The 18844-nt window shown below is 30.3% G+C and overlaps 1 protein-coding gene across 7 annotated transcripts in view; it reads right to left on the bottom strand.

The window, feature by feature from the left end:
- Positions 1-2: 2 nt before the first annotated feature.
- Lrrk (Leucine-rich repeat kinase) overlaps positions 3-18844 on the bottom strand; it is a 331346-nt gene continuing 312504 nt past the window's right edge. For all 7 annotated transcript variants that reach the window (XM_085827294.1, XM_085827295.1, XM_085827296.1 and 4 more), the window contains 6 exons: positions 14225-14325; positions 13942-14036; positions 10814-11086; positions 6227-6405; positions 5118-5237; positions 3-493 (listed from right to left, as the gene is read on the bottom strand). In XM_085827294.1, the coding sequence (XP_085683420.1) occupies positions 147-493; positions 5118-5237; positions 6227-6405; positions 10814-11086; positions 13942-14036; positions 14225-14325 (1115 nt within the window). In that variant the 3' untranslated portion in view covers positions 3-146. The remainder of the gene's footprint in view (positions 494-5117; positions 5238-6226; positions 6406-10813; positions 11087-13941; positions 14037-14224; positions 14326-18844) is intronic.

The raw sequence follows: 18844 nt of genomic DNA, 5'->3' as shown, positions 1-18844 counted from the left end.
AATAAAAAGCTAAACTATTTATTCATAATAGATAAATTACACATAAAATATACATATCACAATAGGGATGTAAATGAAATGCCCTGAATGATTATAATGTACAAACTTGATTTCATACAAGTCTTTCTATATACAAATATTTTAAGTTATGTAGGTGCCCAGTTATCTGCTCTCCATAACAATAAATACATGTTGTCTTGCAGTAAGACAGGAGCATTAATGGAGGCATAACGTCCAATGAGATTACGGTAACCTTTGCCCACTGTTGCAATGTAAGGGACTGAATTAACATTTTGTGATGAACAAGACTCTTTGTTTTCTGGTGTTTTCCTGGAGAGAAGAGGCAGTATAGCTTTGACTTCCTCTTCGAAAGGACGAAATACGGTTATGGGCCTCATTGTCGTCCCTTCTGCAACAACAATGCACCCCCACGTAGTACCGATGTATAAGTCACTTCCTACACTTGCCATGGCTGTCACTTGACACCTTCCAGCTGCAATATGAATGATTTCATAAATTCATTTAGTTGTCACAATAATACAAATAATCTAAAAAAAAACTGCAAACATTTTGCTTCAGAGCTTACAGATCAAGTCAGTTTTAGATTTTTAATAAGATTTGCAATGATGGCATACAAAACACTTTTTGTCAGATTAGAAATATCCGCAGTAAATTCCAGTTTTGAGGTCTGCTGCTGTTTCATACAATATAAGATTTTGGATATGTCTATGGCTTATCTTTTCCTCCCCCACCCATGGTTAAATTTTTATTTAACTCCACCATCACCCATTTATTATTTTGACACTTATGCCACCAGCACCCATTTAACCTGGCAACAAATATCATTCCACAAGTTATAAGATCTTCACATTTACGAACTATGCAGTTTGACAGATTTTCAGTTCTCAGAGATGTTGCCATTTGATGCTATATAAAATCTTTATTTTTCAAGTTACAAAAAGTAAAATTACTTGGATTATCAGAATGAGATTGCTAGCATCTCATGAATAAAAATTAGGCAGAATAAGTATTTTGCTTTGCAGGGAATCTTTTTTCACTCCAACAATCTACAGTTGGGTTTCAGAAAAAGTGGAATACAGATTGCTGCATTGTAGTAAACTAATAATGAGATTAAGAATGTAAAAAAATATTTATAATAATCAATGGATTTATTAACTTCTCTGATTAAATAAGCATTTAAATCACCGAAAGCACATTTCAGACCTTTGAATGTGGATTCTAGATATTCACGCATTCTAAGTTACTTAAATGAAGTTTAATTGTTATTGGTACAAGAAGTTTGTATACAAGTGCCTCAGATGCAGTTCTTTTACAGGAATTAATGGCTTGCAGAAATAGATACTTTACTTAATGCTACGATCTTTCAGTAATTTTTTTGCTCGGGAAACTTAGGATACCCATGATAGTTAACGGACTGCAAGAAAAATTCATCTGCAGCAGGAAAGTTTTACTATTAATTTATGGCAGATTTTTTAAATATTACATCTGAAGGTATTTGATAATCAAGGTGTCAGGAAGCAATTTTCAAAGAATAATAAAGTTCTGGAAATTTGAACACCGAGAAACTACACCTACAGCATTTTGTGATAACATTAAGTATACTGCAGGGGAGAAAAGAGACAGTTCTATATCTCCTGTTCTACTGGGCCACTTGACAAAATTCAAATTGTGTTTTTCATGTCTAAAAAGTGTGACTTAGGATACATATTCCATTTATATACAGCATTGCTCTAACATACGTATTTTGACACAAAATCAGACTTTTCTGAAATGCCATGCCAATTTTTTTCCATATTGCGATTTTACGACTCTGCCAAGTTTTGTAAAATCACACAAGTAGTTTTTAAAAAATTAGCTCACAAAATTTTAGCTTCTCAATGTTGAGTTCAATATATATTTATTAATATCTCTTTTTCCTTAAACTTACTTGATTCCTTCTTCCAGAATTCAAAATTTAGGGTTACTCCAAACATAATTCGCACATATGATTTATTTTTAAAAATTTGTATTTTTAAATATTTTTTATAACTTTTTCGAAAAAATGTTTGTATTATAATCTATAAAATTTTTAACATCATCTTAAAGTAAATTTCTATTCACACCTGCAAATAATTAGAGTTTCTTATTCAAAATTTTAAGATATACATGAATTTACATATTGGAGTGTTTTGAAATTTGGGATCTTGTTTTTGAGTGATAATAAGGGCAAACGTGGTTTATGCACTTTGTTGAAGTCATTTAAAAGTATGAATGATGACTTTTCTTCTGCTCATCTGCAATGAAAAAGAGAAAACGAAAATAGGTTGCCATGAATTAAGAAGTTCGCCAAGTAAATTATTCTTTGCAAAAACTGAAAAAAAATACGTCAAGATAAATTTTTAAATTTCTCCATAAATTTCACACCAAATTTTACAAAATTTAATATTTAGGCATAATTTGAATCGTAGAATCGAAATATTGGGAAAAATTGGCAGGTCATTTCAGAAAAAGTTCGATTTTGTGTCAAAATATCTATGTTCAAATGATGCTCTATATAAATCTAATATATATCATAAGTCATGCTTTCGAGGCATGAAATACGGAATTTGAATTTTGTCAATTGGCCCAGTAGAACGAGATATAGAACTGTTCCCCCCTTTTTTGTGTAGTGTACCTTATTAGTGATTAGTGGCTGACAATATAGTTTCTATTTGGAGTGCATCAATCACTGGTGACTGAAAGTATACTTTCATTCAGGCTGCATCAGTCATTGTTGACTGAACATATCTTCTGTCAAATTCTGTACTAACATATCAGTGAAATCAGATATCATGGGCTAAACAGAAAGAAAGGGGCTAGGAGCTTAACATGTTGAAAATACAACAGATCCTTAGTATGATAGTGTTTTCCAATTAATTTGTTTTTGATAAGTTGAATTTTGAGAGACAGGAAGAGGTATTTTTGAGTTGTTCTAAAGCATCTATACAACTTTACATACAGAAGACACTACTCAATATGATCATATTTGGTCACAGCTATTTTGAGAAAATTAAATGGTGAGAAAAAATATCCTTTAAAACAGCAATGCAACAAGAAACATATAAAAATGTATTTTCACAGAATTTTTACTAAGAAAATGCAAAAGTTTTTTTTATATGAAGTGTTCATAATATTTCTGGAAATTATTTGACTGATGTTATGCTCCTACTCTTAAAACTCTGAAGGCATCCCTCATTAACTGAAAGAGAACATGCAAATATAAAATTTAAAAATAGACAAGAAATCATCAATCTTTGTTTGCATGCAGATGTTTTCAGAGGATTTTTTTTAAAGGGATCATAGGAATAAAATTTTACAGAATTTATTTTGCTTCTGAAGAAGACAGACCCATGTCTGATCATCCTCAAAATTGATAAAGGTATTCAACACCTAAGCTGAACTAAGGTTGTTTTTTGCCTTACTTTAAATGTTGATTAAAATAAAAAATAAGTTGCTTGGTAATAAATTCCTTTCTGATATTTGTGAATTTTAATCTATTTTGACCATACTTGGCAATTTTATTTCAGTTAGAAAAATTATTCCATAATATCAATCAGATGGTTAATCACAATAACCAATGCATGCATCATATATAAATGGATGGAACTTCGGCAATTCAACAGCAATACCCAAATGATAACATTAAACAGCATCTACCGTACTTGAAAGCATTATTCTAAAACAGACTGAGAGAGTTCTTCCAGGCAAGTATTTAAAAGTAGTCATCCAATAAAAACCTTAAGAAGTCTCAATTTTCTGACTGGATGAGAAAACAATTCTGACAATATGGTCACAAAATAAATCTTTGGTGCTTCAGTATTCATCCAAGAAACTGCAAAAGATTTTTGTGCATGGACTTTTATGGAAACTGTTGGCAACTGATTCACCCTGCCTTGTTGTGTATGCTAGGTAAGTTTTGCTTATGATCAAGAAACATGATGTGCTGTGTATTTAAATTTTTATTATGTTTCTACTGAGTTGTTTTTACATCTTCATTGTCCAAACAAATGTTTGTTCTGTTGCTGGAAGATGTCATTATTTTTGGACAGTAACTGCCATTAATGTAATTCAAAAAAACTAAAATTTGCAGAAGTTCTTTACTTTGACCAATCACCCAGACATGAATGTAATTAGTGACTCTGAATGCCAAAGGGCCCAGGTTTGAATCCCAGAGAAGGAAATGGATGTTAATTCGCTGTCTCTTCACAGGAGGTTATAGTGGCCCATTTCCTTTCCTTTTCCCACTATTGCCATGTGTAGCTTGCAGATAGCAAGCTGTATACCGGCTGTCATGAATTAATAAGTACACTGCAGGTATAGCAAAATGCATGAGTGTGTCCGCAGGACAGGATGCAAAGTGAAAGAGGGCATGATCACTTTGTCACGTGAGGCTATAGCGGCATCTGGTAGGCTGGAGAGGAGATGGTCCAAGTTTCAGGAAGAGTACATTTTTACAAATATTCAGTGCATAAACTCATCAAAGTGCATTTTTCTCACAATTAGAAAGACTATATACAAAAATAAAATATGTATTTACAAGGTAAAAGTATGCAGGAAATCCAGCAGAAGCAGTCAAAGATACTTATTAGGTGCCTCCATAATAAAGTGACCACCGCTTATGGAATTAGTAGTGGCTAATGCCTATACTAGCTACCAATGATATATAGCCTATATAGCTACCAATGATAAGCACTTTCAGCACTATTGTAATTAATAAAAGTTTAAGATATATATAGTATATATACCTGGTATAGAGTGAACTGCTTTTTTTAATTCCATTTTTTTGTTTGAAAGCAAAACTATATAAAAAACAACAACAATTTAATGAAGAATAAGCTTCAGAGCTTTCAAATCTAATTAGCATTTTTCTTTTCGTTTCTTTTCTTAATTTCTTGTTAAGTGCATAGTAATTTTTTTTTAAAACTGGCAACAGAAATTTGATTTGTGGAGGAAAGAAAAAGCTCGATGAAAATCTGATTAATTAAAATGAGAGCAGATACAAAGAAGACTATTTTATTTCTATTTTTTAATCAAAAATTCTACATTTCTTTACATGGGACATTATAAAGAATACTTACGACTTAGGTGTTCTTCAATGCTGATGGACATGAGGCTTTCAGAACAAGGTGCAAGTTTTGAACAGTCTAATTTGTGTAAAATTGTTCTATTAACTGTATCCCACTGGTATGCAACACAACCTAAAAATACCAGAGAATTCTTTAAATTAACTCATTTGATATATAATTCAAAATATTACAATCTGAAAATATATTTTATCCCAATAAAATCAAAAATGAACATGATAAAAATATTTTATAACATATCCAGTTAGAAAAGGGACCTTTTTAATTTTCCTCATATTAATAAAGCTGACGTACAGCATTAAGTCTCATTACACACAATTATAACGTTATTCTGAAATTATTGCCAGTGCTGCTTCCTTATTGAAACTTAGACTTTCTTCTGCCCCTGAATAATAGAAGTACCCCAAGGGAGAAGAGGCATAACCCAGTGTCAAAAACACTGATGCAAATTGTTAAAAATAGATCTTGCACATGAGGTGATGCCACTTGACAATCCAAAGATAGATAGTAGTAAAGAGAATATAACAAAACGGATAAAGTAAAAATAAATAAAAAATAGTGTAATAAATAAATAATCAATAAAAAATTTAATAAATAAGTAAAAAATCTGAGAAGTTCAGATTTTAACGTTCACCCAAAAGAGCTCTTTTATAACTTAATATGGTTTACCAGTAGAGATTATTGACATAGATGGCCCAACTGGAATAGCAAAACATTTTATAGGATATTAGATGAATATGCATTTAGACTAACATGGGAATTTTATATATCTTCTGAATAAAATGAAAAAATATATAATGTAATTTAATAAAAATATTTAATGTTTTGAATTAGATATATTGTGAATTAAAGGCATTTTTATTTAAATCAATCAGATTAAAAAGTAAAAAATAATATTTTTCAGAACGGCATCTGTTACTTTTAAATACTTCAGTTAATTAATTAATAATGGACTGATTAAATATGAAAGAATAATATTTTACGTTTCTTCAAAACACAACAAATTCAAATGAAAAGTGAAACAGTACAAAATCATGTTTTGTGATAAATAGCCCTTTCAAGTTAAAAGTTAATGTTTACAAATTCAAAATAATTCATTATACCTGGATAAACATAAGACCACACGATCGGTTTTTCGGAAAAACCGCCTACTAGCTGATAAACATCCAAGTTGTCCACAACAGGATCATAATGGTAGACGATTTCTTGGTTTGTAACTGAAGATTCTATTGCTGAATAGATGGAAATTTTTCCTTGTGTTTGACCACACCATAGTTCACAACTAAAGAATTTAAGAAACCAATAATAAAGAACCTAACAATAAGTAACTTTTAATACAAATAAATTATTAATTTTTAATTAACTGAGATCACAATATTGAAAACAGAACATTAAATTTTTTTTAAAAATAATTTTTCTATAATTGCATATTATGTGACAGATAAGCATCACATCACTAACTTTAAAGAAAAGAATATCACGTTGCATTTTGCAACTTATTTGACGTGATATGAGACAAACCTAATAATAAAGTTGAATTAACTGTAGTCTTTCTATCTTTTTTAAATTGATGATTGCTATCTGTATAAAGAAAGGAATGCCTCTAGTGGACTTTCATATGGAAAAAGTTTTTATTTGTAATGTACATGGATAAAGCTGCAAAAATCTTATGCATCCACCATGTACAGCTGTTGGGATTATAATCAAAGGAGAACTACCAGTGTTAGGTAGCTTTTAGACCACTTGGCAATTGGTGAACTGTTAAGAAGCCGAAAGCATTAAAAAATAATTCTACACACTGCAATTCTGGCATCACTAGGAATTAGAACATTGAAATTTTTGCAGAATGATAGACATAGAGTGAATAGTAATATAAATAATTTCATAATAAGACAGAATTCTTATTATGAAATGCATTAGAAAGCCATATCTTAAACAATAAATATAATAAAATATGATCTACTGAAAAGTAAATTTTAATTTTTTGAAACAGAATATTTATGGACTTTTAGATTCATATATAAACTGTGTACCCAGAAGCCCTTACTTGGTCTTTATTTTCATAACTGTTTGTCATAGCTATGTACTTCCAGCCACTGAAATGCTTTAAATAATGCTAGTATTCATGCTTTCATATTTTATAATTAAAAAAATATTTGGCTTAAAATGTGAAATGTGACTTTTTATGTGATGCCCTGGTCTCTACACTTAAATTTAACGAAATTTTACACTCATTATAAAAATCACAGTACAAAAAGTTTCACCCTCATATGAAAAACACTAAAAAAAGTTAATTAATTTCAAAATTTGTTTCTTTTGATGCCACTTTTATCTGACCTTGAGGGGTTAATTAAAAAATACAAAAACTAAATGCAGTGGCACAACAGACCTAGTGGGCCACAGCCTGCAGTGCCCCAAAATCTGCTTTCTTGATCTTGGGCTCCGGGGTGTATCAGCATATGCCTTGGACAAGTAGTCAGCTTATGTTTAGTCCCCAGTTAGTTAGTTTAGAACTTTGTACTCATTTTATCGACCCATTCAAGGGATGAAAATCTGAGTCAACATTGCCCAGCCTGGGAATTGAACCCCGGACCTGTGGCACAGCTGCGCGATGCACTAGCCACTGCACCACCAAGCCTCTAGTTAATAAATAAATTAGAGTAATTCAAGGTTGATTTTTGTTCCCTTAAATGCCAGTTAAAGACATTTTTTTTTTTTTTTTTTTGTGATTTTTACTAGTGTTACTTTTAATATTCATTAATTTATAACTTTGTTACAATTTATATGCTGAAAGAATTTCACGAAAATAATTTGTAAATTTTGTAACACTACAAATACATTATTAATATTTTCAGGCAGTTTTATTACTTCAAAATTCTAATTTAAATTAATACAAAAAATTAATTAAATTAGACATATTTCCAATTTTTAATTTATACAAATAATAAATATAATATTTGTATAATGTTATGAGTTGGTAATAGGACAATACTGAATCCTATCGGAGTTTTCTACAACAAGAATTCGTTAAAATTTTGTAATTTTTTTTGGAAAATAATAATTATTAATACTTTTTCATGTTAATATGCCATAAATAGGTAATAGGACAATACTGAATCCTACCAGAGTTTTCTACAACAAGAATTCGTTAAAATTTTGTAATTTTTTTTGGAAAATAATAATTATTAATACTTTTTCATGTTAATAATATAATATATTAATAATTAAGTGACATGTCTGTCACTTAATCTACTAACATCAGAAATCATTCCCTTAACTGATATTTTATTCTTAGTTAAGCACAAATCCAAACACTTCTTTTCAATTTGCATATGATGTTCCACTTTAAAATTAAATACCTCACTCAGTTTTTAATATCATATGAGGGATTCATACTTTTATTTTTATGAGTCTAATATTTTCCTAAATATAACGATCGGGGCTGAGGAAATGAATAAAAATTTAGATCCAATAATTTTTACAAAATTGATTTTTAAAAAAATTTAAAATTGAATATATGTGTCATTTAAAATATTTTTGTAACTTGACATAGATGTCTACAACCAATTAATTTGGAAAATAAAAGAAGTAAGGAATCCGCTGACATCCTGTTTGTGTGCAACTATATACACTTTCAGGCACTTACCCCTTGACAAGTTCTGTTTGAAGTGGTCAAAAAGGGAGATTAATATTTTGTTTTTCACATTTTTTTTGTACTATGCTTCATGTGTTCATTTTTCATTGCAGCTTTTATGGATTTTTAACTTTAAGTTCACAATTTGTTTAAACTTGTTTACGATTCCCATACAAAAGACATTTTTATTCTTACACCTTTAATTTCTTAACTACACCTTTTACTCAGATAATCAGAATTACTTTTACCAAATTTACTCAAACTGTATACATACGTGTGATGATTTGGGAAAGCCACAGACATGAGTTATTGAAGCATGAAACAGTGCTGTTTCATGCTTCAATAGCTCATGTCTGTCCTTTTATTAATTAAATATTTCGTGGTAAGAAACCGCTTAACGCATTAATCGTGCCTGTTTCAGAACATTTACATTTTTATTATTGTTGAGTAAGAAGACAACAGTGCAGGAGCAATTTAGTTAAGCCTATAGCAGAAGCAAAATGCGATGTGTTCAAGATGAAATCTTAATTCAGAGTAGGTTAGTTTCGGTTTCGATACATTTTTATTAAATAACTAATAAAGATTTAAGAGGCAGCCACATGAGATTTAAATATTATTCCTTTTATTTTATTTAAATATTTTACGGTCACAAATAACTTGGCACATGAATTGTGCCGGTTCCAGAATATTTATATTTTTATGTTGCATTAAGAAAAGGGTAATACAGCAGCAATCTTGTTAGGCAAGATGCAATATGCTTAGGACACAATTTTATTTCAGAGTGGGCTGATTTCAGTTTGAATAGCTTTTGATTGTACAATTAATAAGGATCTTAAATTATTATAGGCTGTTTTAAGTGGGAAACCTTTATGTCACTAGCGTAATGTAAAAGTCATATGACACAGATTAATCTAGAAATGATGCAGTCCCAAAAAATTATTTTAAGCAATTAGTGTTTTTAGAAAGAAGGGGGAAATAACCAAATTGAAATAAAGTGTAAAAGGGGATACAACTAGTTTAAGTTATAATTTTGATCTACGTATTATCTTATATGCAGGGTGAATCTGAAAAAGTAGGCAAAACTTAATGGGGTGATAGAACATAGCTATACAAGCAATATTCCTCATAGAAAGTCTGGGCATGCCAACATAGAAAGTTGGGCATGTTGCAAAAGGTGAGCCGCTAGGTCGTATTGTAAATGGCATAAAAAGGATCGGTGCTCACACCTAATGGCCATGGTTGCTGAGCTATGGTATGCGGTGGTCCCATAGCTCGGCCACCACGATCACCGGATCTCTTGTATTTGGACTTTTTCCTGTGGGGCCATATGAAAAGCCCTATTGAAACCAATAAGGATGTAGTCACCAGGATCGCCATTGCTGCCAGCGGTACTCGAGAAATGCCTGGTGTCTTCGCAAATGTGTGTCAGTTCCTGTTCACAGATGTGAAGCCAGCATTGCAGCTGGCAGAACGTCTTTTGAGCAATTTCTTTAAGCATGTACATTACTTGTTACATGCCTGTTACTTGTTAACCATGTATCCTGAAGTATCTTCTTTCATTCTTGCATTAATTCTTTAAATGTAATAGTGAAAAACTACCTTTAGGCTTCTCACCACTTGCATTCCGATCATACATTCTATGATGAATATTGCTCCTATAGGTAGCTGCTTTTTATCACTGTGTACAGTTTTGCCCACTTTTTCAGGTTCACTCTGTATACCTTTTGTGATATAAACACACACATATAAACAAATATATATACATATATATATATATATATATATATATATAATGTATAAAATTACGCCAATACGACAGCTACATTTAATTATAAAAAAATATGGTTTTACAGTTTATATATATATATATATATATATATAAACTGTAAAACCATATTTTTTGTTACATCCATTGCTAAAACTAGTGTAGATTATAATTATCTCTTGAAAAAAAAATTCCATGAAATATTATTCAAAATTATTTGATTTCAATAAAAATAACTATATACAGGTATAAGACTGTATTCTTCAACCAAACTATGCACAATTTTTCTACCTTTTATTTCCTAAATCAATAGCAGTGATGCAGAATATAGATCCTCCACTATTTGCCAGTTCTTCAATATTGTAATGAACAGGTTCATTCTCAGCATCTTCCTCTCTCTCCACTGTTTTAGATTCATCCATGCAACACAACCATAGCTGACCTCCACTAGTCGCCATCGCAACACCATTTTGGCCAGGCAATGTACACATACTCCTTATGGCAGACACAGTTGGCGCATGAGGATCCACACAAAAAGAGGTCGTCATCGTGTGGTCGGCAATGCTGAAGAAATTAATTTTATATTTTAATAACAAAACTAGAAACCCTGCAATAAAAGTAACTTCTTGCAGAAAATATTGTTTGATTTCAACAAATTATTTCTATTTTAGTAAAAGTAAGTAATATTACAATTAGAATATTTCATAATGACTTTTCTTACAACAAAAATAGTTAACAGGCAAGTAACATATAACACTCACAACCACAATTATATTTGTAGAACTTGCAGAAAGTCATAAAATCTGAAGTAATATTTCTAAATGCATTTTTATGAATGCATTAATATATATAATTTGCTGTATATATTTGCTGTATAAATAATATATATTTGATGTAAAATTATTAATTACTTCTAAATTCAAAATTTTTACAAAGCCCAAATATTATTAAAATGCAAGTTACAAGGACAAAAACTTAAGATACTGCTAATTTGGTTGTCTTAAATAATACAGACAATCAACAGACAATCTTCGTTCTAGAATATTAAGTCCTTATTGAAATCTTGGTTTAGTTTTTAAATTTTTTTATAACGCTATGTTCTAACAATTAAGTGAACTGCCCCCAAAGATAAAGTCTCCAATAGAATTTTTTCAAAGAAGGCGTCATTCATGATAAAAAATTATGCTTGAAGAACCACAATAAAAAAACTGTGTTTTATTGACAACTCAACAATGGAACGGCACTGCAGAAAATATATATTAAAAGAAAGGCTTAACATAAAATTGGTTTGTAGGTTCAGAAGCCCCCTTTTTACAGCCATTAGGTTATTTTTGGTATGAGGAGATGATATTTGTTGAATTTTGTTGTTTTCACCTGAAGATGAACTACAATACAACTGTAGACTGGAACAATTACATGCATGAGGTGTGTGTCAGAGCTCTAATTGCTCAGCCTAAATTGAAAATTGGCAGGCATTTTAATATTACTGAAGTATACAAAAGCTTTTTCACTTGAAGAAAATACAATGCTGAAACAATTAATGAATGGTATAGCAGCACTCGTGGCCTGATGGAGATTACCTTACAAACTAGCATGACAGTCACAGTTGTTAAAATTATACTCTTAAATAGTTATTTACTATTATACTTTGTTCCTTGCATTAGTGTTACCATAATTATTTTTGGCAACATTGGCATCAACAATAGTTTGGTGATTTTGTACGGTCCCAGTAATGGATATGTATTAATTTCTTTCATAATTAATCTGAAAATTTTTAATGATTATCTGCCTAAAATAGTTATTACAAAAAGGAAAAAATATGTAATGATTTCAATGAGTTCTGTTAGTGTAATTCCATTGGATTCAGCTAGTTTAAACTTACAAAAATATTTAATGATTTTTAATAATATGCCAAAACCAATGCTTTTCTATTACATTAATTTAATTAAGTCTTCCAAGTCTAATGATTCCAGATTTAAGATGCTATAGAAATGTGAGTATTGACTACTTCAATGAAGAATACTGACTACTTCAGCTTATTCTATAATTTCCCCAATACGACAGCTACATTTAATTATTCTGTGAACAGAACTTAAATGAAGAAAAACTTTTAAAGACCTTTCATATTTCAATGCATAAAAGCATCTCACTTAAAAATTAAATACAGAGAATGAAATATGTTTCCCCCTCATCAGATCTTTTCAAATGTATTCATATTATTTTCAGTACATATTAGCAGTATTCATATCAGCTCAATTAAATAATTTTATGACAGAGGACACAATAATGATTTCTGTAGTAAAATTATTATTTTTTCCTTCCCGCTTATTTGACAAAGCCTAACAAATCTTTCTCAGCAACCCCCCCCCAAAAAAATAGAAAAAAGGTTAAATTGATAATATCACAAGATCAGGACAAACTAAACATAATAAATAGCAATGAATTTCCATACAAATTATTCACACAAGTCCAACTAAGCAAAAAAATTAAATACATTTTTATTTAAATTAATAAGGTTAAAAATTAAAAACAAAATATTGTTAAGAACTGTATTTATTGCTTTTAAATCATTTGGTTTGTTAATTAGTAAGATATATTTTATTTTGAGCAGTAGCAACACACTACTTTTAAATAACAGCATTTTATGACTAAATCTGATGTAAGATAAATATCTTAATTTTGAAAAATGGCTACATACTGGCACATAGAAGATAAAAAGTTTTCTTTCGAGCAAGGGCAACAGCTTGCTTTTAAATTGCAGAGTTTGTTAAAGAAAAATTTATTAAATTCACATAAAATATAAAATAAATAAAAAAGAATTGCAAATTCAGAATTTGGGCTTCAAGATGCATTCAAGTGGAAGACTGAATATGGTGACAAAATATGGTGGCTTTAGGGTCCGCTATTTTTCAAAATGCAAGGAACAATATGCAATATACATACAGATTCTTCATTATTTAATGAGAGAAAATAATTCCTATAATTGAAGAGCCAGACCATGAATTTCTAACATAACATATTACTGGACTGCATTAGAAACTGATACATGAAGAAGAGTACGGTAAGTGTATCATTCAATAGGAGCATGGGGGAGGTTAGCTACTAACAAACATCTATTGATCATCTCAGAAAGAATTTTAGTGCTCTTGAAAAACATATTTTTAAAAAGTTATTTCATAATCCTTTTCCTAAAAATACTAGTTAAATTTTCTATTCATCAAAACTATCAGTTTCAAATAAAAGTTTTTTACATGCTACTGAAACTATTAGCTAATATATATCTAATGTATTTATTCATACTAATTATAATACACAAAGAATTGTAGAAATCTTCACAGATTTCATAATGATAAACTAATTATATATGCTAATATAAAATATACACAACTGTGTATTAAAAGTCAATAAGAGCAGCATACTTGTATATGTGAATACGAGCTTTGGAGTCTCCTAGCCATAAATTATCGTCTACAACACATAAGCAGGTAACAGTAACAGTTTCTAGAGTTAATGTCTGAAATAATATAATAAAATAATTCATTATATTATATACATAATAAACATTAAATCAAAATTATCTCTATTAACAGCTTAAATAATATTTCACTAGTTGATTTTGCACTAAAATTTATAAAATAATTAATATAGTAAAATCAGATTTAATTTTTATATAATTATTTTATTACACATGCAAAAATTTACCTTATATTCTAGCCATGACTTTTGGCTACAAGTTAAAATATCCATTTGTTTTCCTAATCTGCTAAACCATAACTCCCATTGATTATCTTGTGCATTTTGCTCTAAAAGAAACAACAATACAATTAAAGATAAAAAATTCAACTTGTATATGATGGTTTAGAGGTATGGGGCATGTTTTACACAGGGCATAACAAAGGAAAGTATTTTTAGGGGGAATAAGGGGGACTGAATATTAAAAACTGTATACTGCTAACTATGTCTTGCAGTATGAAAGAATTATTGAAGATTCAATAGTTATTATAGAATTAAAAGGATTCGTCATAAAATATTTGCAAATAAATTCTAGCATGGAAAATAATAATTTTTAGCATGAAATATTACATATCTATTTCACTTAGCCAAAAGCACATTTAGCAGACATGCTCATTTAGCTAACAAACAATTATAAATAATATTTCATTTTTCTATCAGTTACAAGACTGCTGAACCCTCTACTATTTCAACTTTCCAGTCATTTTCTCACCAGTCGGTAAAATTTGCTGTTCAATTCTCTACGATCTGCGATTTTAATTTTTGTAGAATTTATAGTATAAATTGCCAATTTGATTTGATATATATTGGGCAGACTGAAAAAGTGCTGAAATTTCTTGTCAAGAAACATAAACCTTATGTTCAGAAAGTAGGAGTAAAAAAAAATTATAACTAATCCCTGTTAGACACAAAATCATAATTCTGACTCTGGATCTGCAAAAGATTCATAAAGCTGTAGAGACCATTGAGTTATTTTAAGCAGGAGACATGAAAAATGAGCAATGCCTTCGCCGGGACTTCAACCTGGCCCCTCAAATATGTGTTGAGTGTGCTACTGTTACATCATGGCATACTGGAAGATAGATGAAAACACCTTATACAGTACAAAGTCCAAAATCCGGACGTCCATCATCCGGAATTATCTAAAATTTGGACCTCAAAACCACCTCCAACGTTGTTCTCATAGGTTTTACGTATGCACATTTAATTCCCCCTTCCGAGCATAATAAAATATTTGGAGAGTACTGATTCTTAATTTCACTTCGACCCTAAATAAAATATCTTGTTATTGAAGAAACAAACATTTTAGCATAAATTTGTACGATCAGTAATTTGGCTCCGTTGCTGCATATATGCTTTTTGCCACACATCTCAAACCAAAACATTCCACACAGATACATCGTTGATCTGATGCCAACCTGGTGAATCATTATTTATTATACTTTCCTTTCATTACCACATGAAATTTCTTTTCATATGCTAAAAATAGATTTTGTTGATAATACTCATAGACACAAAGATTATATTTAGGGCTATTTAAATTCAGAATAGCTAATTTGTTATTCACATAAACCCAGAACCAGCGCCAGGACTCGTATGGCTGCACGGAGTCACAGAATTTGGGACCCACAGAGACTGCATCAGGCGGTTAAGATATCTAGCCCCGGCCCTCAATAAGGTTTAAGTATATGTGGGAATTTATTTATTCAGAACTCTGATAAGCCTTAAGCACATACAAGAAATAGATGTAAACTAATACAATTGAGGCTTAATTGTTTCAGTGTGCAATAGAAGAAAGATAAAATTTAACGGAACAACTTGATTTGTCATTAGTCGCCAAGCTCATGATGCATAGCCATCCTTCACTAGTGGAGGACAGCTAGACAGTGAAGAATAGCTTCACCAGTGAAGGATAGCTAAATTTGATGATGATAGCCGCTAATTTTAAAGGTTTTCATATATCGCAAAACAAAGGTGAAATTTTTCAATTAATGGATTTTATAAAGAAATTTGGAGAAGCGGTAATAAATGAAGATGATATAAAAGAAATTTTTCATTGTGATGACGATGCTTCTCAATAATCAATCAATTAATGAATGGAGAAATCTGTAGTATGGTTCAAGATCATGAAAATATTGCTACCGATAGTGTAGAAAGTGACAGAGAAGTTACTGAAAACGAGAAAATTTCGATTGACAATTTAGTCGTAATTCTCGAAACAGCAGTTATAGGACTTCAACAATGTAACTAAACAAGAGATTATGTCTATCTACAGAATTAAAGAGGAAGTATTAGCACAAAAAAACGGAGCAATTTAAACAACTTACATTGAAAGAAATGTTTAATAAGGTAAAAAAATAAATATTAAGCTTTTTTTTTCATAAATTTTGATAGCCTTTAGATCATAAATACTTCATTATTTCATAAATCGTGATTTTCATATTTTTAATTTTATAATTTCTGTATGAAATCTTACTAGAATTGCCGAAGTCCCGATGAGTCCAGATTTTGGACTTTGTATTGCATACCCCCTTTTTAAAAGATGACCGTAAATTAGGGGACCCAATCACCAAATCATGGTGGTGATGAATTATTCTCCACCACCTTTTAGTTCAGGTGCCACTGTAGAATCATTAGGATTTTTTTAAAGCAAGAGGCACTGAAAAGGTGCAATGCCCTCGCTGAAACTCGAACCTGGACCTCTCGTATAGGGGCCGAGTGTGCCACCATTACATGACAAAGGCATGCTGGAATGAGAGTGAAAATACTTTATAAATCTTCTTCATTCGAATTTTTTTACATTAACATATAATTTTCTTCTTAAGGCAATGACATTAATTCCAATCTTGCTCTTCCTAATGTTTTCAATATTTTAATACCTTAGTTTTATATGTTTTATACTTATTTCCCTTTCAGATCACACACTACATGTGTTTTTGCTTTGCCCCACCCATTGTTTTCCAAACAAAATCATTTCACTCTTCCAACTGCTACAAACTCCTCCTTTCACTTGAAATAGAGGGATCTATGTGTGATCAGTCTCGAAACTGATTTCAAAATCCAAGTCAACCTAAGGTCGCTTTTCTGTCTAGTTTTATTCATAAAATCCATACTCTGTCTACCATTAAGTAGACAAATATGTGATTAAATGATAAACTTATTCATTAACTTTCTCATTGCATATCTTGGAAATGACCTATTGCTGGATAAATATGGACAAATTTTACAAAAACACTTTTGCATGTTTTCATCTAAGTATATGTGCTGTCAATTATACCATACTATCAGCTAAAGGTTAAATGTGTTGTCAACTAAAATGTAAATGTAACTAAATGTAAATGTTGGCCGAGTACCTCATCAGCTAAGTGGTTGCTTAGGTATCAGCAAATGGAAAAATAGACATGAGACTAAAACATGATATACTGTATTTCCCCTTGTACAGGGCTTAAAAATTGATTTCCCCTTGTATGATGCACCTTACTTTTGGGTCCCCAAAACTAAAAAAATAAAGAATTATTTAGTCCACAAACTGATTTTTATTAACCTGATGGATTACAATTCAATAGGCAAAAATATTACATAAAGTTATTGAAATCGATGTTTATTAATATTAACTTGTCATCTTTGTCAGAACTTTCATCCAATATTTGTGCCTCTTCTGTGTACTCCCTAAAGTACACAATAACCTAAGGTGGAGTTTACCCAAACACATTGTATAAACTGATCTTTATTGCAGACTGTCTTATCCTAAAATGATTGTTTCGTGGTTCTTTATCTTTATATTAGAGGTGACTTAGTATATTCAGAGGGGGAGGGAGAAGAAGCTCCTCTGATAAGAACTAGATAAGATATCCACATCTTTTTGTTCACGAATGTATAGGGGGAAGAAATTGTTGTGAATCTCAAATAGAATTTCAGATGTTTCCATTTTTTAAGAAACAGATAAGCAAAGGCCTTGGCATTCTAAGGGTTAACATGTATGCTGTACATGTGTCATTAACAGTCTCTCACCCTTGGTTTTGATTTCCGCAATGCCACTGTACTGTCGGATGTCTAAAGACGGTGCAATACGCACCGTCTTTAGACACCCGAGAATACAGTAATTGTTAATGGGATCATTTAGAGTATTTTTACAAAGAAATATAAAACCTTATTTAAAGTAAATACAATAAACACATACAAAAACTTCCAAAATTAAAGCAATGCTTATTTAAAAGGCTTATGAAGTTAAATAACTAACTGTTTACAATAATTATTCACGACTGAAAAGTTAATATTTTCTGTGCTTCCTTTTTTTAAAGCTGTATTTCAAAAGCCATAACACTGATTAAATTTGATGATTTATTTGGGAAAAAATACAGATACTAAGAATGGCTTAATAGCTGTGTTTTTCTGTTGTTATGATATAATTTCTATTTTGCATGGACAAAAATATTCATTTTGTCCAAGTTACATTACAGATCTACATTTTTTAAGATATCACTTCAACTCTACATCAAAATCAATTTCAAAAATTAAAGTTTTTTTTAAAGTCTATTATGTATGCATAATTACAACATTTAAGAAGATATAAAAATATAGAATATGCTGAATCTCATAATTTGAAATTATTAAGTTCAGGAAAAAATTTATTACACTTAAAAAATATGAAAGTTACTATGAATTGAAATTGATTTCTCATGCATTTGTGAAGATATTTATTAAGTAATAACCTTAGAATTTAGCTAATGGGATCTTAACTACCCATATAACCTCATTTTGAAAAGAAATAAAGATGAAATGAAATAAAATGCATCAATGCTACAGTAT

This window comes from Stegodyphus dumicola, chromosome 11, assembly GCF_044657685.1.
Source record: "Stegodyphus dumicola isolate Sdum_Otavi_A_Nest chromosome 11, ASM4465768v1".
NCBI classification, from domain to species: domain Eukaryota; kingdom Metazoa; phylum Arthropoda; class Arachnida; order Araneae; family Eresidae; genus Stegodyphus; species Stegodyphus dumicola.
This window is presented reverse-complemented; position numbering and strand designations above follow the sequence as displayed.